The sequence below is a fragment of the Mesoplodon bidens genome (assembly GCF_964165515.1).
Source record: "Mesoplodon bidens genome assembly, chromosome: 5".
NCBI classification, from domain to species: Eukaryota; Metazoa; Chordata; class Mammalia; order Artiodactyla; family Ziphiidae; genus Mesoplodon; species Mesoplodon bidens.
In genome coordinates, this window is record NC_138161.1 from 39,475,787 (window position 1) to 39,499,191 (window position 23,405).

The following is a 23,405-nucleotide window of genomic DNA, read 5'->3' on the forward strand; positions in this document are numbered from 1 at the left end:
GATGAAGAAGCATAGATTCAGAGGGATCAAATTATAGGCAAAATGTCTCTCAGTTATTTTATCACAGATCCTAAATGAAAAATCAAATATCCAGATTTTTCTATCAGTAATTTTCTACTATATCATACTTCCCCTTGTGTATATTTATATTTGATTTAAGTTTCTCTTCTAATGGGTGACAGTACTATTCTCTCAAAGGAAACTGTCATCCTCACAGAACTTAAAGTGTTTGATCAAATCATCTGATTTACTTTTTGGTAAAGCACTTTTAGGAAAGAACTCCCAGTATGGAAGTAGGTGGAGCTAAATGGTATGGAATCATCCACTTCAAGGGCATTTTTTTCCCACTTTAAATTTCACTTTCCTTTGTCAGTTTGGAATGTAAAAGAGTATTTTAAAAGAAAAAAAAATGCATACATTTTTTTTTCAAATGACAAACTGATTTTATTCATCAACTTTTCTTGTAATTACGTATGACTTTTGGTTACCACCTACAATTTAAAATTGCAGTACTTTTTATTTTTCTTTTTTTAAGAACAGCTTTTTTTTATTGAATGAGGATTCCATTTAGTATGTGAAGCCAGTTGAAGCTATCAGAGGAATGAAAAGGGATGCATTCAAATCTAATTTTTAAATGGGCTCCTTTTTATGAAGCAGACGAGGTTACCATACAGCTCTGGAAGAAGGGGCATGCTCTGGCTAGTTGAGGCCTTGTCAACCTGGTGGCTGTCATTTAAGTAAGAGCCTTGGTACTGCTATCCATTCTTATGCTATAACCCAAATAGGCTGCTACATGTAGCTGAATATAATGGGAACAGATAAATGTCCTTCTCTGCACAGGCAAAAAAGCAAATACAGTAAACTTTTCCTCTTACAATTGCTTCCAATGGCAGAGCAATTGTCAGTAAAGTTAAGGATGCCTGTTATTTTTAGAATTAAGATATGAGAATAACTTCTTTCAAAAAGACACTTCTTACCTTAATACTTCTAGTATACATCGAGTTCTGACTAATAATATTCCACTAATAATCTTCTATATCTCCACTAATAATCCTTGGTTTGAATTCACTCTTGATTATCCTGGGACCACCCAGGGGAGTTAGTGACATAAAGCAGAAAGGAAGTAGACATATGGAGTCCAAACTAAATGGTAGCAGTTTTTCTCCCGATTAAACACTAGTACTTAGAGAGAAACAAACAGCTTGGGCTTCTGGCACTCTTTAGACTTAATTTTGCTCTGAAAATCCATTCTGAATGGGCCAGAATGCAATTTTTAAAAAGAGAAACTGCCACAAAACAAAAGAGGTTGACAAGTTAGAAATTATTGTACACTGAATTTGTAGAGAACAGAACATACCTTTAACCTGAAAAGCTCGTTATTGGAAAAAAGGTGCTGTACCACTCTTCAGTTTATTGTATACAGTGCTTGTTGGAACTGATTTCATTTTGACAAGGTTATACAGAATCTGTTGTGCTCTAATAAGCTCCAATAACAAAACGTGGTTGCATTTTTCGAATTCCTTCATTAGGATGTGAAAAAAAAGGGCCCCTTTTCTATTATTTTGAATTGGATATTGTGATTTAGAGATCTAACACTTTTAAAAACATTGAAAGACTGCATTTGGAATATAAGATTCTTCAGTATGCTGCATTTTAATTTTTTAAATAATTTTTTAGACTTGAAGACTCTTAGCAGGAATTCCTAAAAATTACTTCATAAATGGTAAAAGGAGGAGAGAGGACAGTCTTTTACAGAGATTAACCATGTGTAAGGTTCAGTTACTGTCTCATGTTATTAAAAGTGATACCATTTCCTATCTATTGACAACATTGCTATTACCACCAAAAGATGCATTATTTATAAAGCACCAGTCAAATTCAAAGCATAGAGCTAGGTACCCTAAGGAAGCACAGAAATATACCATGGAGTTGATGTCTAATTCTTCTGTTAGCTTATCATCTTATTGGTTCATTAAAAAAAAAAAGAAAAAGAAAACACTAGTAATCATTAAGTGCCAAGTGAAAGTGATAGCCTCCCGGTTTTCAACCACTAATTTCATGAAGAACTCTGATATGTATTCTGTTTATGGTGAACTTTATTATTAATAAAAGTTAGAATAGTTGAGTGTATTAATTGATTATGTTAATTAGAGAAAATTTTTAAATGTTACCATAGTGCTACACATGTATTTTGATAAGTAGGGAAGGAGAGAGAGAGCTATGTAGCTAGTGAGAGACACATAACCCTGGGTGTGTTCATAGTGGTGTGTCATGAATGTAAACATCTTTGTCATGGCAGAGGGGTATAGATAACAAAATGAGGGAAGCAGAGGTAAACTCAGAAAGCATAAAAAGTATTCAGAGAAGGGAAATCAGTTGGGTTTTATTTGGTCAAGGAAGTCTTCACAGAGCAGGTAGGAATCAGGCTGAAACTTGAGAGTGGTGTTTCACTAGGTACATCAAGAAAAGGGAGACTATTCTAAGATGAGATTGGGTGATACTGAGGGGTTGGGTCACAGTAAATTTGTCCCAAGTCAAAATTATATTTTTAAAAACAAAGACAAGTTGATTTATAAAGACTGAGCTTACAGTTTATTGGAAAGATAGGTACATAAATATACATGTCATGGTCATATAATGTATAATAAACATGTGTAGAGGTGTGTGCAAAGTTCTTGAAAGCACACTGAGGGAAGGTATTAAGTCTACAGAATTGGGGGATGCTTTACAAATGAGATAGTATTTAAACTGGACTTGAAAGATAGACAAGAAAGAGAAAACTAATGTTGTGAAACAGTATGTGGCTCTGAGAACATGGCAGCAAAGAGAACAGAAAGAGCTGAGTCTAGAACTTGGGGAAAGCACTTGTGTCAGGGAAGAGGTCTTGTGCTCCAGGCTTTGTTTTTCTGTTTATGTTAACTTGGTACTATAAGAAATAAAGAAAAGAAGCCAGGCATTTATATGCTCTGAAGACCTCTAGCCCATGTTGTTCCAGAAAACCATAACATTGAGGTATCTCAAGACAATGGTGGGTGCAGTTTGGAGTTCACATCAGAGTCATGTAGGTTAAGCAGGACACATGGTGGACTGATGAATTTATCATAGCAAAGTTTAGCCATGGTCTCCGGACACAAAGAGTTTAGTTTCCTGATTCAACAGCTTTGTTGTGTGAGCTACAATTGTGTTTCTGCAAGTGAATAGGTTCTTACAGAAGTAACCCACAGTATTTACACTGCATTTATTTGTAACCCAACATTCACTCACATGAGTAACTTTTGCAGCCTACTTAGTCTTTGTCTGCACTAATATGCAATTGTGCAATTGACTAGATTTGGGGTTCTGTCTGACATCATTGAAGTACTCCTGAATTTTCCTTTTATGTCAGAATAGCACTTCATATATGTTACAAACAAAATGAAAACTGTAATTTATTTTAATTCACATCTTATGTGTAGGTAAAACTATAAGCAAATATTTTCATGCCTGGGACCTTTATTTTTCTCAGTGTACTATCAATAATAATGCTCAAATTTTTCCTTTAAAGGACATCCCTGATTTTACTATGGATACTATAGTTTTCACTAAACTATAAAGTTTTATATAGTGAGTCATAGAACTCTATGAATTAATTTTAATATCTTACTTAAATCATGAAGCTGTTTTTGAAAGATTTATCCATTTTAGTATATAGTAAATAAGTAGTCCCTTAAGATTTAATGTGCTAGGCAAAGATTTTAAACACAATCACAATTTCAGAGAATCTGGTGTTACACATTTGTATATATTGTATATATTGATAAAAATTTGTAACAACTTGAAAATATTTTTATATCATATTCAAACAAATTTCTTATTAACTAGAATATGCTTTTATTTCTGATTTTGAAGAACTTTATTGAAATTTCTCTTGTTTCGATTTAAATTATATCTGAATAATTTATCTATATTTGCTAATTTATCTGATGAGATCTAAACTAAAATTAAAAAATAAAATCTAGCTATTTTCCCTTTGTGCACTTCTCAAGATACCTTTTTTATGCACTGCATATTTTATCAATTACTAACTTCATTATTTATACTTTAACATCTAGAAAATATATAATACAGTAAATTTCTTTTGTAAATTGTAAATGCTGAACTTTTTATTTTAACCATTTTTTTTCCAGGCAAATTCAACAGCATTTGATTAAATTAACATGCTCTTCAAGGAAACTGACAATAAAAATTTGAGCCCATATTTGTACTGTGGAAAACAGAGATGAAATATCATTTAGTAAATTGGCTGACCTATTAGACAGTTATCATTCCTGAATTTTAATATTCATAAATTGCATACCATTAATTTTTCTATTTTTTATTTATAGTTATCTTAGTGTCCATTTATATCATAGGATGTAAACATGTAAGACATATATTAAAATCTTCTAAATTTAAGTCATATTCAGCAAATTACTTATAATATTAATGTGATTGAAGATTATGTGGCTTTATAAACAGAATTAGTAAATTAATGTTGAACCAGGAGTAACTTACTTTTATTATGTGTGTGCATGTTTGTAATTCTTCTGCATATGAATCAATGTATTTTTATTCTTTGGAGAGATAAAAATGGATGTGTCTTAGGGGACAAAATGACCTGCAATTTCTATCCTGTACTATATGTAATTGAGTATTCTTTGTAGTAACAACATAATGTTTTTTAAAAGGTACAGGATTTTAGATACCTTAAAACTAAGGCAAATTATTATTACTCATGTTTTCAATTTCGTATTTCCTTATGAAAATGTAGCTTCCTTCTCACAATCAATGTTTAAATAAAAGGCCAAAAGTGAATGCATCAAACCAGGACCTTTAAAATAATTGATGAATGTTTCCAAATGTTGCCACTCAGTTGTAGGATAAAAACTAGAGAGGTGGGTGTTTGGACTTAGGAAGACAGCTCAGAATTTTACTAATTTCTGCCTTGACAAGAGTTACAATCAGACAGAAAAAATAAATGATCTTAAGATGTGAGTGTTAGAGAAATTTCTTCCTCCATTATACTTAGGTTTAAGAAAATATTCTCTATAATATAACATATTTATACATATATATACATATGTGTGTAATTTTCAAGATGAGGAAACTCTATATCAAAGTTCTTTCATACATTAAGTGGGGATAATAATAGACAACTCAGAAATTTGTTGAGATCATTCACCACTGATCACAATGAGAGTTACTTAGTGAGCCCTCCTGGTCTTACATACTTTCTTGGAACGTCTCAAATCAGTTGAAACTGGAGAGAGTTCATAAGGTGGTGTGGAATACATGAATCTCAGGTCAGGCTCACACAGCTTTCAAAGTTGCAGGATATGTAGGCAAAGATTCATTTTGTTAGCAAGGAAATTTATTAAAGAAATAATTTTTAGGTTGTAATCTTGAAAATGTATCCTTCAGAAAATAAAAATTGTCTGTATGTATTAAACACAGAGAAGAATATTTTTTTGAGCAGAAGTAATGAAATATTTTAGTTCTATATTGACTAGTTGACCTGTCAAAAAAGTGAACTTATCTAGATCCCCTAAAATATGTTTTATTTTTATAATGCTATGAACAAATTCATTTAGTAAACTTTTATTGACCTTCTAAATTGTGCTAGGGTACCAACAATAAAGTAGGCAGAGTTCTATTCAAAGATTAATTGCCAAGTGAGGAGACTGACAACAATAAAATCAGACAATAGAAAGTTTAGGTAAGAGAAATATCACACAATTTCCTTGGTCTTTCTGAGAATTCCAACTAATTCCAACTAATCTTACATTGTTGAGTTGTAGTTGATTCTGATTAATCTCCTGGTATTGAATGTTAAGATTATTTCAACTTTTGCTATTTCACAATAGAGTTGAAATAATTGGATGGACATGAATGTGTGATAAAAAGAAAGAACAGAATGATGAAACCCTCAAAATTTTCACAAAAATGAAAGAGTTTAAAATGTTTCAGAACATGTAGGATGAAATAATGTTATTAGTGATTAAAAATATGTAGCAGTGACTGGGACAGATTTGTTATTTGACAGGTCATTTTCTTGACCCAATTGTCATATCGGCCAAGGTTCTTTCCATCAAATTTCTTTTAGCCAGTTTGGTTTTAGGTACATATGAAGTCAAGGGGAGAAGATGAGAATGATGAGCAGGTAAGCAGGAGCCAGACTATGAGTCAGTAATGGTTAGTGGTGTTATCTCATCTATCTGGACCCTGTAGAAGATTCTAGGACGTTTCTCTTAAAGTGGATTGACAATTATTAAAACTACCCATTTTTTAAATGTTTTTTGAGTATTAGCCTGGGGGACAAAACCCTATATATCATGCATCTTCATATGGGAAATAGGATATTGTTGGTTTATATAAGAATGCTTATGAAAATATATAGACTATCTCCAAAACAAATCAGAGTTAATTATTACCCATTTTGTTTATATGAAGTAAGGAAAAAAATCCAAACAATATGGGTTTTTTTGGCTTAAAAAAAAATAGAAACACCAAAGTCTGTTATTTGCACTCCAGAATCAAATAATATAGCTGGTTTTGAAACACTGCTTTTCAGATACAATGAAATTTTATTCTAACCCATTGTCTGATAGCAAATAATGTAATATTTTATAATCTGTGATAGGTTTGGTAATCTTGGGTTCTTTCCATGGAGTTTTAAAGGACTAATATTATTGCATATTCTTATATTTGTTAGCCCCGGAAGATATTTCCCTTTGCATATATTTTGAGATCCTAATGAGCAAATGATTTTGCTAACAGACAAAGAATGTATTATTTTCTATTTTGGAAATGCGTGAAAATTAAAATTACTTTTTTTAAATTTAGAAAATGTCTTTCATTTACCTCCAGCCTGCCTAAACTATTCAGGAAAACTTACAATGAAAATAAGAAGTTATTATAGAAATTAGTAAACAAGAAGCATATGTGCACATATACATAATATTTATTCATTTATAATGTTGTTGAAGTCGGTTCTACTTTATGATCATGGTAATCGCACTCCAGGCAATACCCATTTTCTCTAGTGATTAATGTAGCACAATTGGGTTTTCAGAAGGTTGTTTTCTTAATGTGACTGGCCAGGAAACAGGTGTAAACATAAATACCAACGATAAGAGAGTGATCTCATGCTGTTTTCTGATGTCTCCAACATAGAGAATTCAGCAGGTTAAAGTCTGAGGATTGAGTAGGGCTATTTATCAGAAGTAAGGAACTAGAAAAAATTTGGTGTGACTCAGAGACTTTAACTGAGAGAATGACAGGAAGCTTTTTAATAGCAAAATAATCTGTCAAACACTCTGAATATATAGGAGCTGTGTAGCAAACATGTGAAATCAAACCCCAGCACAGTAATTACGGGTAATTTGTGAACTGCTTCTAATTTCCTCACTGTGTAAATTATATGCCTATCCACTTGAGACAAGATTTGACTCTGAGAATCTTACTGAAGTTCTCATTGCTTGACACTGGCTATATTGTTTCAGTGTTCTCTATGTTGCTTTTCAAAGTTTTAGCTGCTTTTGAGTGAAAGGAAGGAAGATTTTGATGTTAAACTCTAAGCTATTCTCTTTTTTATGTTCTCTGTATTTGAATCCACTGTCAACTTTTGCCAACTTCGACTGATTAGGGGTTGAATGTTATGGTTCAGATATATGTTCAATAACTTCTCCTAGGTATGCCAAATAAAATAAGTCATAAACAGTTCAGAATATTGAGTTCCATGCTAGTTGACCCAATACTTGTTAAAGACTCCTAGGTACTGCAAAATTGTTAGAAGGCGTTACCAGCTAATCAGGGTAAGAATTATAAGATTCTAAACTGTACATTAACACCGTTTGTGAGAAAAGGAAAAGCAAAATAATGGTAATAATAATAGTAACAATTGGCTTCTTTTTTGTTTGTATCTAAAGATTGCTTTCATCCTATTTCCTATCATTGTTTGCCTAAAAAAAATCAGAGTATTTAACATGCATATATTCATCCATCGTTAACATTTCTTTAATCTTATATGGTGGTGTTATTTGTGTTTATTTTCTGTTGTGTTATTTCTTTGTTTACTTCTTTGACAAAGCATGTCAGTTTCTGTTTTACCTCTGTATTTTGCTACTGCATGTCAAACTTTTTAAACGACTCAGCGAACGAATGAATTCTTGTCATTTTAAGTTTTACTCTAAATATTGCAGGCAATCTGCTTATAATCAAACATTGCTCCAAGTTTTTACTTTGTGTAGGAGCATGAAAAATCAACGAAAAACAAAATGACAAGAACTGCGTGGTACCGCCAGCTTTGTACCTGATATCTGTTTAAGCCTGTTAAAAGTTAAACCCAAATAAGATATATGTATTTGTAATTTGAATCATTTGTGTTTCTCTTTTGTTTGCATGATATGATTTTGTTTTATATTTTTTTTCCACTCACCAGATGTTCCCAACACTTTGCTTCCCACTACTATCATCCCCTCCCTTACCACTGCAACAGTCACAACCACTGTAGCCATAACAGCCAGCCAAACCACATCTGCAACATCCAGCAACATACGAGGTACAGTATGCTTCTTTGTTATGGCCTGGGAAACACATTAAATAGAGCTTTTAAAGGTTTTATAAAGAGTAGAGGAGTAGAGATCCAATTTTACTTACTTCTAAGAAGTAATTAAGTCACCTCAGTTACTATCAGTTAGGGTTGTTGGAATAAAATATGAGACAAGATAGTACATTTTAATTTTTCTTAGTGTCAATTATGACTCTTATGAAAATGTTTCAGAATATAGGTTGAGAATATATGGAGCTCTGCAACATTGAGAGTTTAAAATGTGAACATGGGACACTGTTTTTATTTTTTTTCCTTACCCTATAAATGCAAAGAAACAAGATGTTCAAAAATGCAGAGGTAATGTTTGCTTTTTTAAGACCCTAGTTTAATGTTAATGATTTGTTATTCCTCTGCAACTAGATTAAAATGCCTGCAGTGTTGAATTTGTTGTAAAATTGGTATAATCCAGGGGTCATTATAAACTATTTGCCACATAGAACTTTTAGGTAAATATTCAATATGTCAGCCTGAAGTGATTTGCTGAGTGGAGCTACTTATTCTACTAACACAATGTTCTGAAAGCAAATATTCTAGACTTGTCCAGGATGACAGGAATTGATGGTTGGCTCCATGAGTAATTTCTGGCATCAGTTTACTAATAAGTATGTTTGTCTCAAACAGAGCAACCTAAAAGATAATGAAGTAATCCTTAAGGGCAAAAATAATTATTATGTCATAGTTCAGAAATATAAAAAAAGCATTTCTGAGTAGTCTTTAAGTGGTTAGTAGATGATGAAAAAATAAAAAGTTGTTTGAGCACATTAGAGAAATACACATTTTAAACTTTATTTCTGCATAAGCAATGTTCAGAGACAATTTGTCCTATTTAAGTCTGTCATTTACTCATATACATGTTTTATGTCATGTTGGCTGTCCTAATATGTGTTAAATGTAACAATGTAATTTGAAATCATGAGGACTTTAAAATAATATATATGTAAAGTTTTGTCAAGAATAGACTTAACATTATTTTCCTTCACTTATAAAGACTGTTCAATTAGACTGTGTTTCTTAGAATTTTTAGTAATTCTCAATATTATATTGAGTTGCTGCTAGCTTTTACTTTATAGTTACTATATTACTTTTTCTCTTGTTCCAGAAAAATTTTTTAGTATCTTATAATTGTTAATTTTTAATAATTAAAAATTATAATTGGTCAATTCTGTTATACAGTGTACAAGATTGATAGCTAAAGCTTGATGATTGTAACAATAAGAATTTCTCAAAATACCTAGTATTGCTAAAAAAAACTGTATTTGAGCTAAATCTGTAAGTAGAAGAGTTTAAAGATCATTCTTATAACAATTTATACAAAAATGAGTAGAAAAATAATAAAAATGAAGAAAAAGTTAAAAAATACTTTATGATGTTATATGAAATGTAAGATATCTAAAGTTTTCTACTTTGCTTTAATTTATTGTTTTTCTAAAGATTTTTTTTACAAACAGTAATTCAAATGAAATGCAATTTACTGCTTACCAACAAAATCTCTATGATATTGTTAAGTTCTGACTGTACAAGCAAATCACTTTGTTGGAAAAGGATAGAGATATATATTGACTTAACTTTTTTTAAAAGACCTAATTATAACAAAAAAAAATCCTAGTTCATTTCTTCTTCAATAAATATTTATCAAGTACCTGCTGTTTATATAAATGGCACTATGCCAGGTCCTAAAATTATGGGGATTAAACATATTGTATCTGAAATTGCTAGCAATTAAATTGATGCATTTCCCCCAAATATTCAGTGTCTATACTTAATTAATGAAAAGTATTCATATTCTTTGTGAGTATATATATATATATATATATATATATATATATATATATTAGGCTAAAATAATAGAAAATATTTTATTTCAAAGTGAAGTGTTTAACAAATATTTTATATTTGTTCACATGCATCTTAAGTGACTCTTACCTGTTCCATTTTAACCAGCCTGCTAAAACGAAATCAATTTTCAACTTTTTCAAGGAAATTCATTTTTTAAAGGTTTCCTAAGATGTTTTGTGAACTTTACACCATGGAATTCAAAAGCCCTGGAAAAATTTATTTTTCCTTCAAAGGAACACACAAATAAATAAACCCCAAAGAAGACACACACACACACATACCCCCCATTCCCTCTTTTTTTACTTAACAGTTGCAATATATTATTTTTCAAATGGCACCAAGATATGTGAAAACAAAACCTATTTTATGAGTTAGGCAATTCATAACATCTGCTTTATATAGAAAAAATATTAGCACCAGCATTGAATGTTAGTGTAATGTCTATTTTTCCCTCCTACCTTCAACGAACAACTGGGAATTGAAGAAGGTCACCAAGCTCACCTGCATGATTAATGTTCTAGTCCATACTTGAGGGAGGTGGGGATTCAGTCAATAAATAAATAGTTTATAATTTTTGTACTCTATTCCTTTTAATTTATATGATATTCACTTAGCTGTGCATTAACTATTAAATTAGAGGTTTCAGGTGCAATTATATTTTAAGTGGAATTCATTTATCTATAAATTAGTGAAAGATGTTTCCAAATTATAGTTTAAAAGATATAATAAGAATATGTTGCCTAAGAAAAGCTAGGAACAAAATATTTTCAGCTTGCCAATTTTTTTTGTTTACTGTCTTCATCCCTTTCTCTCATTCAGTAATCTAAATTACTAAGCTAACTATATTTAATTTTATTAGGTTTAAATGGCATTTCTTCAAATTTTATAAACTGTAACATTTATCTCACTATATACATACTTATTTAATAAATGACCACAAATGAATCACTCTTCATATCTCCATTTACACTCTTTCACCACTCCCGTCATTGCTGAGATTTCTATCCTAAGATATGGTAAACATGCAATTAAAAATAAAGAATCATAGCTGTTGCTATATTAAAAATCAAGATAAAATAGACCAAAAGAAACTACTCAAATTGTTAGTCATAACCTTGAGAATTTGTACATCTCTTCAATTTGTACTTGAAATGCATCCCTGTTTGCAGGAAGAGGAGCTTCAACCATATGGAAGAAAAGCGGGCAATTAGCAGTACCTTGTTACAAAAAACGGTGCTATAACACAGAGAAGGGACAAACTTGAACAGTCATGGGAAAGACAGAGAATAAGTGAGCCTGAGAGATATCTTTAGGTGTGAGTTTCAGTTCTTCTGTTTACAAATTCTTTGTTCTTAGACGATGAACCAAATTTAGCATCAGCATTTTCGTCAGAAAAATGAGAAACACTTAATTCTCAGGTTGCCTTGAGGATTGGATAATGTCTAGAGTTCTGGTAACATAATCAGCGCTCAATGTTTGACAATGATTGCTTAGTTCTTTTAAGTAAAACAAGTGTGTTCACATGTAGTTGCATCTGAAATGGTATATTTTTCCTATAGTGATTCTAGTTTTAATTCTGACAAAATTCTTTGGTGTTAGTGCACTGATTACATTTTAATTTCAAACCTATTTTTAATTGATTATGTGAAAAAATTAAATATTAAAATGGCACTAGAACATACGAAACTTACTTATCTATCCTTGACTATAACAACAACTTATAAGTGTTCTATGAATTTTATAGGATTCTTATTTATTTATCATATACCTAAAACCTGAACATTTTATAGATCTCTTAAATATTTGCATTACAAAGCATCACTGCTACAACACATTTTAATTTTCTGCTTATAGAAATTGCAAGTTTTTAAGGCTAGTGGCCTGATTAATCCTATCAACTAATTCAAAAGATATATATTTGTATATCTATATCTATATATCTATATCTATATATACTCTTATAAATTTGGGGTTTTTTTTTTAGGTCACTGTAATAAAGTTTTAATGAGATAAACTTTAATGAGTTAAATATGATAATTTATAAAATGCTTCCAAATGACCTGATGTGATTTCTATTATTGATATTATTTTTGTATGGTATCGTTAATTTGAAAACATTTAAAAAATTTTTTTTCATAATGTATAATTTTAATTTTATATAAACTATCTCATAATCTAAGAATCTTTAACAGTAAGCACCCTCATTTACAGATCATGATATAAAGGTATTGAAAAGTCAAGAAACATATGAGACACAGTGAAATATATCAGTGATTATGTCTATTTATCATGATTTTTAAAATTAGAATTCACAACTGAATCTTTTGTACTTACCAACACAGAAAAACTCCTAAATGCCTAATTATTATCTGTCTCTGCCTCTGTAAGACTGTAATTGCACTACAAGTATAGAAATGAAATGACATATATGGAGAGAAGATGTGAAATATCTGATATACTCCCTGTCCTAATACTAAGGGTCTGTTCAAATACTTCATGCATTTCAGTATATCAGATAGGAAAAAATAAATCCTAAAAGTGATGATGAAATTGTACAATCCATGTAAAAATCCAAATGAATTATTTATTCAAGTATTGATTTAGTTTTACATCAGACTTTAAAATGGTGAAATGATTTTTGTTAATAAAATCATAGTATTTGTCTAGTAATATGAACCAATTTATTAACTATAATGAGGTAATTGCAATGGTACCATATTTCACAATGGCACTGCAAAACAAAAACAAAAGACATATTTTTTAAATTTAAGAAATCAACCATTATCAAATTATCTACAACCAGAATAATAATGACCAATCTCACAAAATTTAGAGATGGGTACTGTTGTGTTGGTCCCAGCCTATTGATAGTGATGCTTTTTGCTAGGAATGCTTGAGGCACTTGCCTCAGCTCCTATTGCTTTTAGGAGCTCTCACAGACATTTCCTCCACCAGGGCCAAATGTTGAGGTTGGACCAGCCCTTGTTCTTAATATGATCGCAGACTGTACTTCAGTAAGAAACCAGTAGGGAGCTTTGAGGAACAAAATTATTACTCAGAGATTCTGGAGGGCCACATAGTGAGGTCACTGGTAAAAAGAGAAAGAGAGCGCACAGACCTGGGCCCTGCCTTTATTAGGGTTCAAAGGTGGGGTGTCTAGAGTTTTGTGGGTTCACCCTTTATTGGTTAATTTAAAGCATAAGAACAAGAATTAGGGCACAGGAAGGGAGAAACCAGGTTACCCAAGGTGATCAGTTATCTAGGTTACCCAGGGCTTTCTGACAAAAAGAACTTCACGGGTCGGGCAGCCTAGTTCCTTAACTGGTTGTTTTGCTACAGCTGGCAATATGTTTATTCAAGGTGGATGTCTTTTTGAAATGCATGCTCTGCAATCAAAAGTTTAATGTCAAGCACAAACTTAATGTCCATTATTCACAATTAAATTACACATTAATTTAGTTATTATGTCTAAAAATGCAATATTAAGTAAAATATTTTAAATTATTCATGTAGAATAGAATGAATTTTAGCATACATCTACAATGAGTATAGATCCAGTCTAGAATTAAAGGCCCACTGTAACTTTAAAATCATGTGAATCATAAAATTTAACTATTTAAATGTATATGAATTTAGGGACATGGTTGATCATTAAGTATAATCCCAAAATATTACTGTTTGAAAGATCTCCCTTCTCTAAAGATTCCTTGAAGCAATCTTAGTGACTTGTAGAAAAAAATCATATACACAAAATTAAGCTATATCAAATGAAAATAAATTGCCAAAGTACTTACTTTGTGCCAGTATAGAGAAATTGAGATGAATTGTAACATTCTCCTCATATTTAATGTGGGCATTTTTAATGAACTGCAGTTGCCTAGAATGTTGTTTATGAAATAATATTTTCGTATGCAGATTCCTTTACTTCAATTGTTGTTTCATTTCTCTGGCTGCAAAATACAATATGCTAACTTAAACACAAAATGCATACATGAGCACATCAAACCACTGTCCGAAACATCTATTTAATTAAATCAGGTTAAAAAGCAATAATGATCCGACCTGTGCTTCTAAGCTCTATTTCCTTTATGTCAAAGAAAATCTAGTCTGTATTTTATTTTTATTTGGTTTCATTAATGTGTGCCCTCCTCTCCTTTTGGGCACAGATACTTAAAAAATAGAATACATAGAGATAAAGAAACGTTTTATCAGAATAAAAGAAAACAGCAGCACTGAGAAAAAATGAATGGAGTAAAATCATTATAGCTCTGAGTTAGTCATAATAAATGCATTCAAATAGAGCATTTGCAATGGTAAAATATATCATCTTGACAGAGTTAAATCCCAAAGTGTGCAAATCAAGAAGTTGTTTATGAGCTTGTATTATGAGTGTTTAGCTATTAAAAATGTTTCTGATTTTATTTTTATTTTATTTTATTTTTTTTTAAATTTTATTTATTTATTTATGGCTGTGTTGGCTCTTCGTTTCTGTGCGAGGGCTTTCTCTAGTTGCGGCAAGTGGGGGCCACTCCTCATCGCGGTGCACGGGCCTCTCACTATCGCGGCCTCGGGCCTCTCACTATCGCGGCCTCGGGCCTCTCACTATCGCGGCCTCCCGTTGCGGAGCACAGGCTCCAGACGCACAGGCTCAGTATTTGTGGCTCACGGGGCTAGTCGCTCCGCGGCATGCGGGATCCTCCCAGACCAGGGCTCGAACCCCTGTCCCCTGCATTGGCAGGCAGACTCTCAACCACTGCGCCACCAGGGAAGCCCTCTGATTTTATTGATGGCAATAAAACACAATTTGCATGGTGCTGTGAGCTTTTAAAAATTAAGTGTCAATACGTTGGGCTTTTTTTCACTTGACAAAAATTAAGTAATATATATCAGTCTCCAGAATGATCCATATAGAGGGACCTGCTTATCTGCAAAAAGATAGGTTTCTACATTTAGGCTGTGAGTATAGCTAAATTTCCACTAGTCTTTTTAAAAACCATAATTACTATATAAAGTTGACTCTGTTTCGAAATTAAATACATGAAACATAGTTCATAATGGAAACAAGATATTAAAAATGCTTCTCACTTGGAAAGAATAAGCATGATGTATGCTCCCTCTCAACCTTGCTAAAAGTACCATATTATTAATGCTGAAGGGAGTGGCTACAGGCCAGACATGGGTGGGAGTACTGACTGGGGGTCCTGGTCTCTTACTCAGCTATAGACCCACACATTGGAATAAAGGCAATGTTTCAGATTAGGTTATTCCAAGATAGCATAGGGTGCTAAAGTTATTCTTTCAATTTAGTAGATCTTATTTGGAATAAGAATCACTTGTTATGTATAACCATTTCTGAAGCCAAGTGGAGTGTTTTCCTCTGACTTGTATGAAGGTGAATTCTGGCAAAGTTTGAAAATCTTTAAATATTTACTTATTTCTTTATGGCATTTAGGAAATATTTGAAGATAACCGGTATTCATATTTTCTTTCCCATGCCACCTATTAAGGGAAGCAGAACATTTATGCTCTATTCTATTTTCTAAGGGCATTCTTGTGGCTTGTGCAATTTAAGACATCAAACATTTTTAGGAGTTTAATTTTAAGCTTATTTATTTCTTTGGCGTAGATAAATTTAAACAGAAATCTTGTTCCATTAGTTTATATTTCTTTTAAGTAAACAGTTCTACTAATATTGTTTCTACTTGTATAAATGTGTCTTAATTGATTTTATGATAATTCTAGATTTAATATAATCTAATAATATATACATTTCCTGCAAAACAACTTCTAAGAAAGAAAAGAAAATGTTCCCTGGTAGACTATGTGCCATTTTCTTGAATTCATTTTATATAATATGCATACACATATAAATATTAATTTAAAAATTTCTGTAATTATTATATTCCAGAAAGCACATCACTTAAAAAATATTAAGAATAAATGAGTTACTTATTATTAGGAGGATAATCTGCTTTATATTTTAAAACCTTGGCCTACATATATGAATAAATGTATTTCCAGAACATCTCTGAAATTATTTTAAAAAATCATTAATAAACTGGTTGTATCTTTCTTACTAACCAATGAATTAAATTTATGTGCTGTGCCTTTGAAGCTGAAAAGATTGCCAGCACTGCCCTTGCTTCTTTGACACTCCACATGAAACATAGTTAATAACCTCCTGTGTAAGCTTGTCGAAACACTGAATTGATACTAATTATACCAACTTTGGGATAGAAGGTGACCTTGACTTCAGCCGGAACTTTCTGCCAGGACAGTAAATAAGAGCAAATGCCACAAAGCGTGACTTCTGAGAAGGGTCTAATACAATCTATTAAATATAAGTTCGTGGAATTGCAGTAAATACTGGGATAATTTTTATATTTTAAATCATCTCTTGCTTCAATAATACAGTGGTTTATTTCTCTAGATTTCAAATAATCTCCCATTAGTTTTCTGTACTCATTTAAATTAAGTTGTGGCCAGAAAATTAAAAGCTACTTGATGCAAAGTGTCTGTAGGGTGATTGCAGGGCAAGGAGACAGATTTTTCCAAATGGCTTCTCAAATACATACATAATATTTATACAGTTTTGTAGCAGAATTGCTTATGCTGAAGCAGTGATAACACTGACTCTTAATTAAAGAAATGTCTTTATAAAATTATTAAGAAAAATGTTGAAGAAAAAACAATTGTCCCAGTAGGTGCACAGGTTTAAACTATTGCCAGAAAACCTGTCAAGACCAATGATATGTAGCAGTTTCACAGATAAAAATCTGTGTTCATAGTGTTAAAAAAGAGTCAATAAAATAGTCAATAAAGTTACTATAAATTCTAACAAGTGAGTAAGAACAGAAATTAAACTCTCTTCACCAATATTGTTTAAAGAATTACATTAGTGTAAAGGGAATACTGTCCAGTGTTCAGTATAATAAATGGGAATACCTAATTTAAGACCAGTTATTTTTCACTTTAGAAAAAAAGAGATGAACTCAAACATTCCCAGGGGCCTTTATGTAACCCATTAGTAAGCAAAGAACGCTGATCAGTGAAAGTTTAAGTAGGAAAGGAGGAAGCAACTTTGAACTAACATGAAGAATTGCATTAGATTCACTGAGAAACATATTTTTTTCACAAGCATTTGAACCATTTTTGATGTCTAAAACCCAAGTTTCATAATAAAGAAGCATAGTGCTCTTCTAGGTTAGTCTGTTAAACTGGGTAAATTACGATGGTCTTAATGCATTTTTTTTCTTTTTCCTTGAAGTCTTGTTTCCTAAATATTGATTATAAGTTTATTATTTTTTACTCATTTAGATAGTGTGTGACTCAGGATATCAGTAGGAACTGATTGCAGTCTCGAAAGGGTGTAGCTAAAGAGTTTTTAATGAGGACACTTTCACAGAAATATAGGCAGAGTTTGGGAAACTAATAAGGGAGAAGCACAATTGAACTCGTAATAGCAAGATGCTGTTACCAGCACCGGGCCTGAAGGGCCAAACGCAGTAGTAAATAGGGTTATCCTAGTCAGAAGAACTGGAGCCAGAAAAGGGGCAGTTCGCAAAGAGTGGTACTTTAATATGTAATTTTCCTTCCAGGATAAACTTAGAAAGAGACAAACACTCTAGACAGTAGAGGGCAGATGATGAAGCTTGATAGGGCTGGCTTTGTTATTAGACACAGATATATATATATATATATATATATATATATATATATATATATATATATATATAAAATTTAAATAACCTACTTCACAAGAGAAAATCATTTAGAATCTGGGTGTGAAGAATACCCATCTAATTCATTGAGTAGTGACAGATTCCTCATTTGAAATATTTTCAAATCTACTTGTATGGATACAATCTATTTCTTTTATTTGAATTAAGTGCCTTGAAAATGTTAGTTGCAGGGGGAAAAAGCTCTAAAAGTGAGCTAGCCACACATTAATAATATACTGACACAGATATGTCTTATTAACTTTCTATTCAAGGTATTTTAGTGTCACATAGACAAATAATTTTCAGTCCTGAGATAATAGATTTTCAGAATAGAAACTCATTTTCTTGAGAGAAGATTTTAGAAAGAACAATCACAGTCTTTAATACATAATATTATATATCTGCCTTTGATGTCTTTAAAGTATGTGTACATTATTAAATGAGTTAAGTTGGTAGAGTGGAAATATGTAAAATAAATACAATTCAGCTTGTTTTCACTCTAACTATACTTGTTTGCCTGTTCTACAGCTTGTGTTCCTTGGCATTTTACCACCAACAGTCCAGAAAGTTTTGTTCAGAGTGGGATATAGAATATTTTTTTTAAAAGGACTAAGAATGACAGTCTAATTTTTTCTGGTATTTCTAGGTATCCTGTTCCCTAGTTCTGAGAGTTAGCTGGAAATTGAGCACTGTATCTCAAAATGCTGCTTTAGGAAACCAAAAACAAATCTCCATATACTTTTCTCTTAGTCTTACAGGTTAAATCCAGATACATTCCATCTTAATTCCAAGTTGAAAGAAAAGAATATACAAATGAGAAGGAAGTTCTGAGGTTTCATTTTGCTACTTCATATTCGTACTTCTCATTTATCTATTCAATATGGTAATATATCAATGTAGGATTTTTCCTTGATCAATGTGGGATTTTTAAAGTAATTTTAAAATGAAATGGTTCTTTACCAAAAGCTAAAAATAGTACACAACACAATTTAAATGTATAGTTATTGCTTCACTAGGTTAACAAAATATGTCAAATCTGGACTCAGCATGATATAGTGAAAATAATTGCTGGGGGCAGGATATTTTTCTGTCCTCCTGATTTAGCCTCTGGACATGTTATCTCAGGCAAGTAAATTCATTTCTTTTTACCCCAGTGGGCTATGTGAATTCCAAGGTGTTTCTCAATTTTGGGTCCTCTACCAGAATTTCAGGAAGGAGTAGAGTTTCTGCTATTTTTTAATCAGAACTTGTAGATAAAAATCCTTTTGCCATTTGAAATAGTGTCAGTAATTTCCTTAACATAATTCTACACTTCCAACTCATGTATGTTTGAATGTTCTGAAAAGTTAAAAGATTAAAAATGAATTGTCACACTCTGACCACAATGTTTGGCCTTTTGGTCACTGTTTCCCAGCCATATGCCAATCTCTTCTCCCATCACCTCCATTTGCACACTCATTTCCCTCCAGTATTTTCTCTTACAAAGTTTTACATACCTGAACATTATCCTGCTTGTAAAGTTTCCAACATCACATTATGGTGGTAAAATAAATATTGAGTTCCATCTGTGATATCCATAAAACTAATGTTTATGGTCCTTTTTCACTATTCTTCAAATGAGTCCAGGTCTCTCTGACCACCCACTTTGTAGCCAAAATCCACAGCTTAAACAAACTTTCTGATACTGTTTTCTGTTGGGATTTGACATCCATTTTGATTCAATTAAAATGGTGATAGAAAAATAGTGAAGATCATGGCTTCTGGACTCATATTATCTGGGCTCTTTTTTCCATCTTTCCATGCATTAGCTTTGTGACCTTCCTTAAACTCCCTGTGCCTCCGTTTCCTGATCTAAAAAGTGCAAAAATAATAATATCAACTTTATAATGTAGTTTTAAAATTAAATATATTTATAACTTAATTTGCTTTGAAAAATGTCTTGCTCATAGCAAATAGTGTTAGTTTTTATAATATTTATTAACACTTTTCTTAAAATTAACCAACTAAATATAGGATTAAAATGACTGCACATTTGTGAATAACAGTGAGATTAACTGGCAATTGCTAGGTGAAGGCTACAATGTATGGTAAATACACCATCCTTTACATCATATAAGTCCTCTTCGAAATCTAAAACTTAAGGATTTCTGTCATGTGATTTAAAGTGAATAAGATAAAACAGAGTCCCATTGCAATACCTTATGATTCATTTCAACCAGGTCAATTGTCAAATAAATCAGAAACATTTTTTAAATGTAACATTTTTTAAACAAAAGTAAGTTATTTTATAATCAATTTTCTAACCAAATATTAACAGGCATTTAAATGTTCTTCAGTAGCAGAAATATCTAGTTTGGATCCCAGGTCCATGATATGCAAGTCATACCTTAATCTCCAATTTCTTCATCTCTAAAATGATTATATTAATTTACTTACAGGGTTATTTTAAGCATCAAAACAAGTACTGATTTTCTGTCATGGTTACAATATGGATGATTTGCTAAATATGGGGGATGTATTATTATAATATATATTAAAGTTATATACTACTGACCACTTTTAAAATTTGGGCTTATTGGGCTTCCCTGGTGGCGCAGTGGTTGAGAGTCCGCCTGCCGATGCAGGGGACACGGGTTCGTGCCCCGGTCTGGGAAGATCCCACATGCCGCAGAGCGGCTAGGCCCGTGAGCCATGGCCGCTGAGCCTGTGCGTCCGGAGCCTGCGCTCCGCAAGGGGAGAGGCCACAACAGTGAGAGGCCCGCATAACGCAAAAAAAAAAAAAAAAAAAAAAAAAAAAAAAAAAAAAAATTTGGGCTTATTAATTTCAAATGATACCATTTTCATATTAAAATATTCTATTATCATTAATTAGTGCAACTTAATATTCATCTTTGATATATCACCCTAATGAAGCCACTTAACTTAAAACAACCCATTAATAAATTCAGTTAATTAAAATATATTTAACCTCCTCCAGTAAATTAAAGAACTGTATAAAATGTTTGGGAAATTACCTAAACACATTCAAAATTTAGCAGACTTCTCATTGATTAGTTAAATTTCAATTTATTTTTCCCTCCTAGTAATTTTAAAACATTTTTCTATATTTATCATTTTAAACAAGTTTGTCACAGATAAATTAGTTTAAAAAAATGTTAAGCAAAATTAAGGAAAAGATTGTTCTTTATCCCATACTCTTGAGATAAACTGTTACATTTTGGGAATATTATCCTAGAAATTTTAAAAAAATATATGTATGTATAGTATTTATACAAAAAATTATTATTATTATTATTATTATTTTTTTTTGCTGTATGCGGGCCTCTCACTGTTGTGGCCTCTCCCGTTGCAGAGCACAGGCTCCAGACACGTAGGCTCAGCAGCCACGGCTCACAGGCCCAGCTGCTCCGCAGCATGTGGGATCTTCCTGGACCGGGGCACGAACCCGTGTCCCCTGCATCGGCAGGCGGACTCTCAATCACTGCGCCACCAGGGAAGCCCACAAAAAATTATTGATGTGAAATACTATTTTGCATTTCCTTCATCATTTTACTATCATGATTATCTTACTATGTAAATGATTATAATTCCACATCTCTTTTGATTTTTTCTTGAGTTTAAATGAGCTTATTCAAATAAAAGGACAAATATAAAGGAGTCATTTTATTTCTCCAAACTTATGAGAATTATAATTTTCACAATAATTTTTTGTATTTATTCAGCATCAGTTTAATTACAGTGAAATGTTAAAATACAGATAAGTTTATGGCTATATATTGAAATATAGGTAGAAAACAACTCTTGTAATCTTTTAAAATCCAAGAAAATTTAAGAGATCCAATCGACATTGTAGTAAAATAATGTTTTATCTATTCACTCATTGGAGTAATTTAATTAAAACTCCATATTTTTATAAGCTCTAAATATCTCAATAATTTACTATTTAATATGTGATGAAACAGACCTATTTTGAAAAAGGTATTTTTTTAAAGTCACACTGGTATTGATTTAAAAGTAAGATGAGAGGTCTGTATTATTATTGTCATGACAAGCAAGCGGTATATAAATGATCTTCTACCTCATATTAAATTATTCAACTTAAAACTTTATTCTTGCTTAAGTGACACTCAAGGTAACATAATGATAGCTTTATTTCACACTAAGTTCATCAGTCACAATATACCTGAATAATTCTTACATTTATTTGGAAATTTAAAAATCATAGCAGAATTATAGAATTGTAGAAACAACATTCAGAGCCATACAGCCTGCCTGCTCCCTCATTTTCTAGGTGAGGGAATTGAATCCCAAAGAGATTTATTTATGACCATAAACCATCTGATGCTCTAACCAGACCTAAAACCATATTCTTTTGAATCATTTTTTTTCTTCAAAATAACCCATGATAGGTATTATTTTCCTATAAACAAGTAAGACACTGATTGACAGTTTCTAATTTTACATGTAGTCCAAATTACATGATTTAGGAAGAGGAAGTAGAGGAAAGATATTTTAAAATATTAAAATATTATAAGACCTTATTCATCTGAAAAATCTTAATACCGTAAAACAGAATTAAGGGGAATCAAAATTTGAGAATTCATATTCTTTCAAACAATGCCACTGAGAATCATTGACTATTCAACCTGGAAGGGCCTTTTAAGGTTAAAAGTTTCCACTTTTTCATTTTACTGATGATAGCATAGCTAGTTTCCAAATTAGTACTAAAATTTACAAACATGTAATTCTATTCACTACATTGTACTTCCTTCCAAATAGTATAACAGTTAATTTAGAAAATCAAATCAAGAAAAATAACAAGTAAACTCTAAATATTTTTGTTGAAGCACCTATACATGTGCAGGGGTCTTGTTAATATTCTTTTAGGAATACACAGATAACAGACTAGATCTGGTTAAAACCTTATTGTTCTGAAATATTCTGAGATAAAATTCTTCTTCATAAAATTTAACAGATACATTTTATATTTTATTTTCTATACATCCCTACCTCAACCTGATGGGGATATCATTTTTAAATCTGAAAAACCATTACTGGAATTAGTTATTTTACTGGCTTTTTCTAAACAGCTAGTGTTAGCAATTTATTAACTAAATATTAAAACAAGATAAAAGATTTCCACTGAAAATCCTGTCCTTACACTTGTTGATCATTCCTACTACTTTTAATAACTTTCTCCCTTACCCCATTCTCCTGGA

The 23,405-nt window shown here is 31.6% G+C and overlaps 1 protein-coding gene across 7 annotated transcripts in view; it reads left to right on the forward strand.

Moving 5' to 3' along the window:
• CADM2 (cell adhesion molecule 2) overlaps positions 1-23,405 on the forward strand; it is a gene marked incomplete at both ends in the record, with an annotated part of 1,085,551 nt that overhangs the window by 1,007,055 nt on the left and 55,091 nt on the right. For 2 of the 7 annotated variants that reach the window (XM_081235460.1, XM_081235461.1), the window contains one exon: positions 8,459-8,578. The exons of the other annotated variants lie outside the window; for them this stretch is intronic. In XM_081235460.1, the coding sequence (XP_081091586.1) occupies positions 8,459-8,578 (120 nt within the window). The remainder of the gene's footprint in view (positions 1-8,458; positions 8,579-23,405) is intronic. 7 annotated transcript variants of the gene reach the window in all.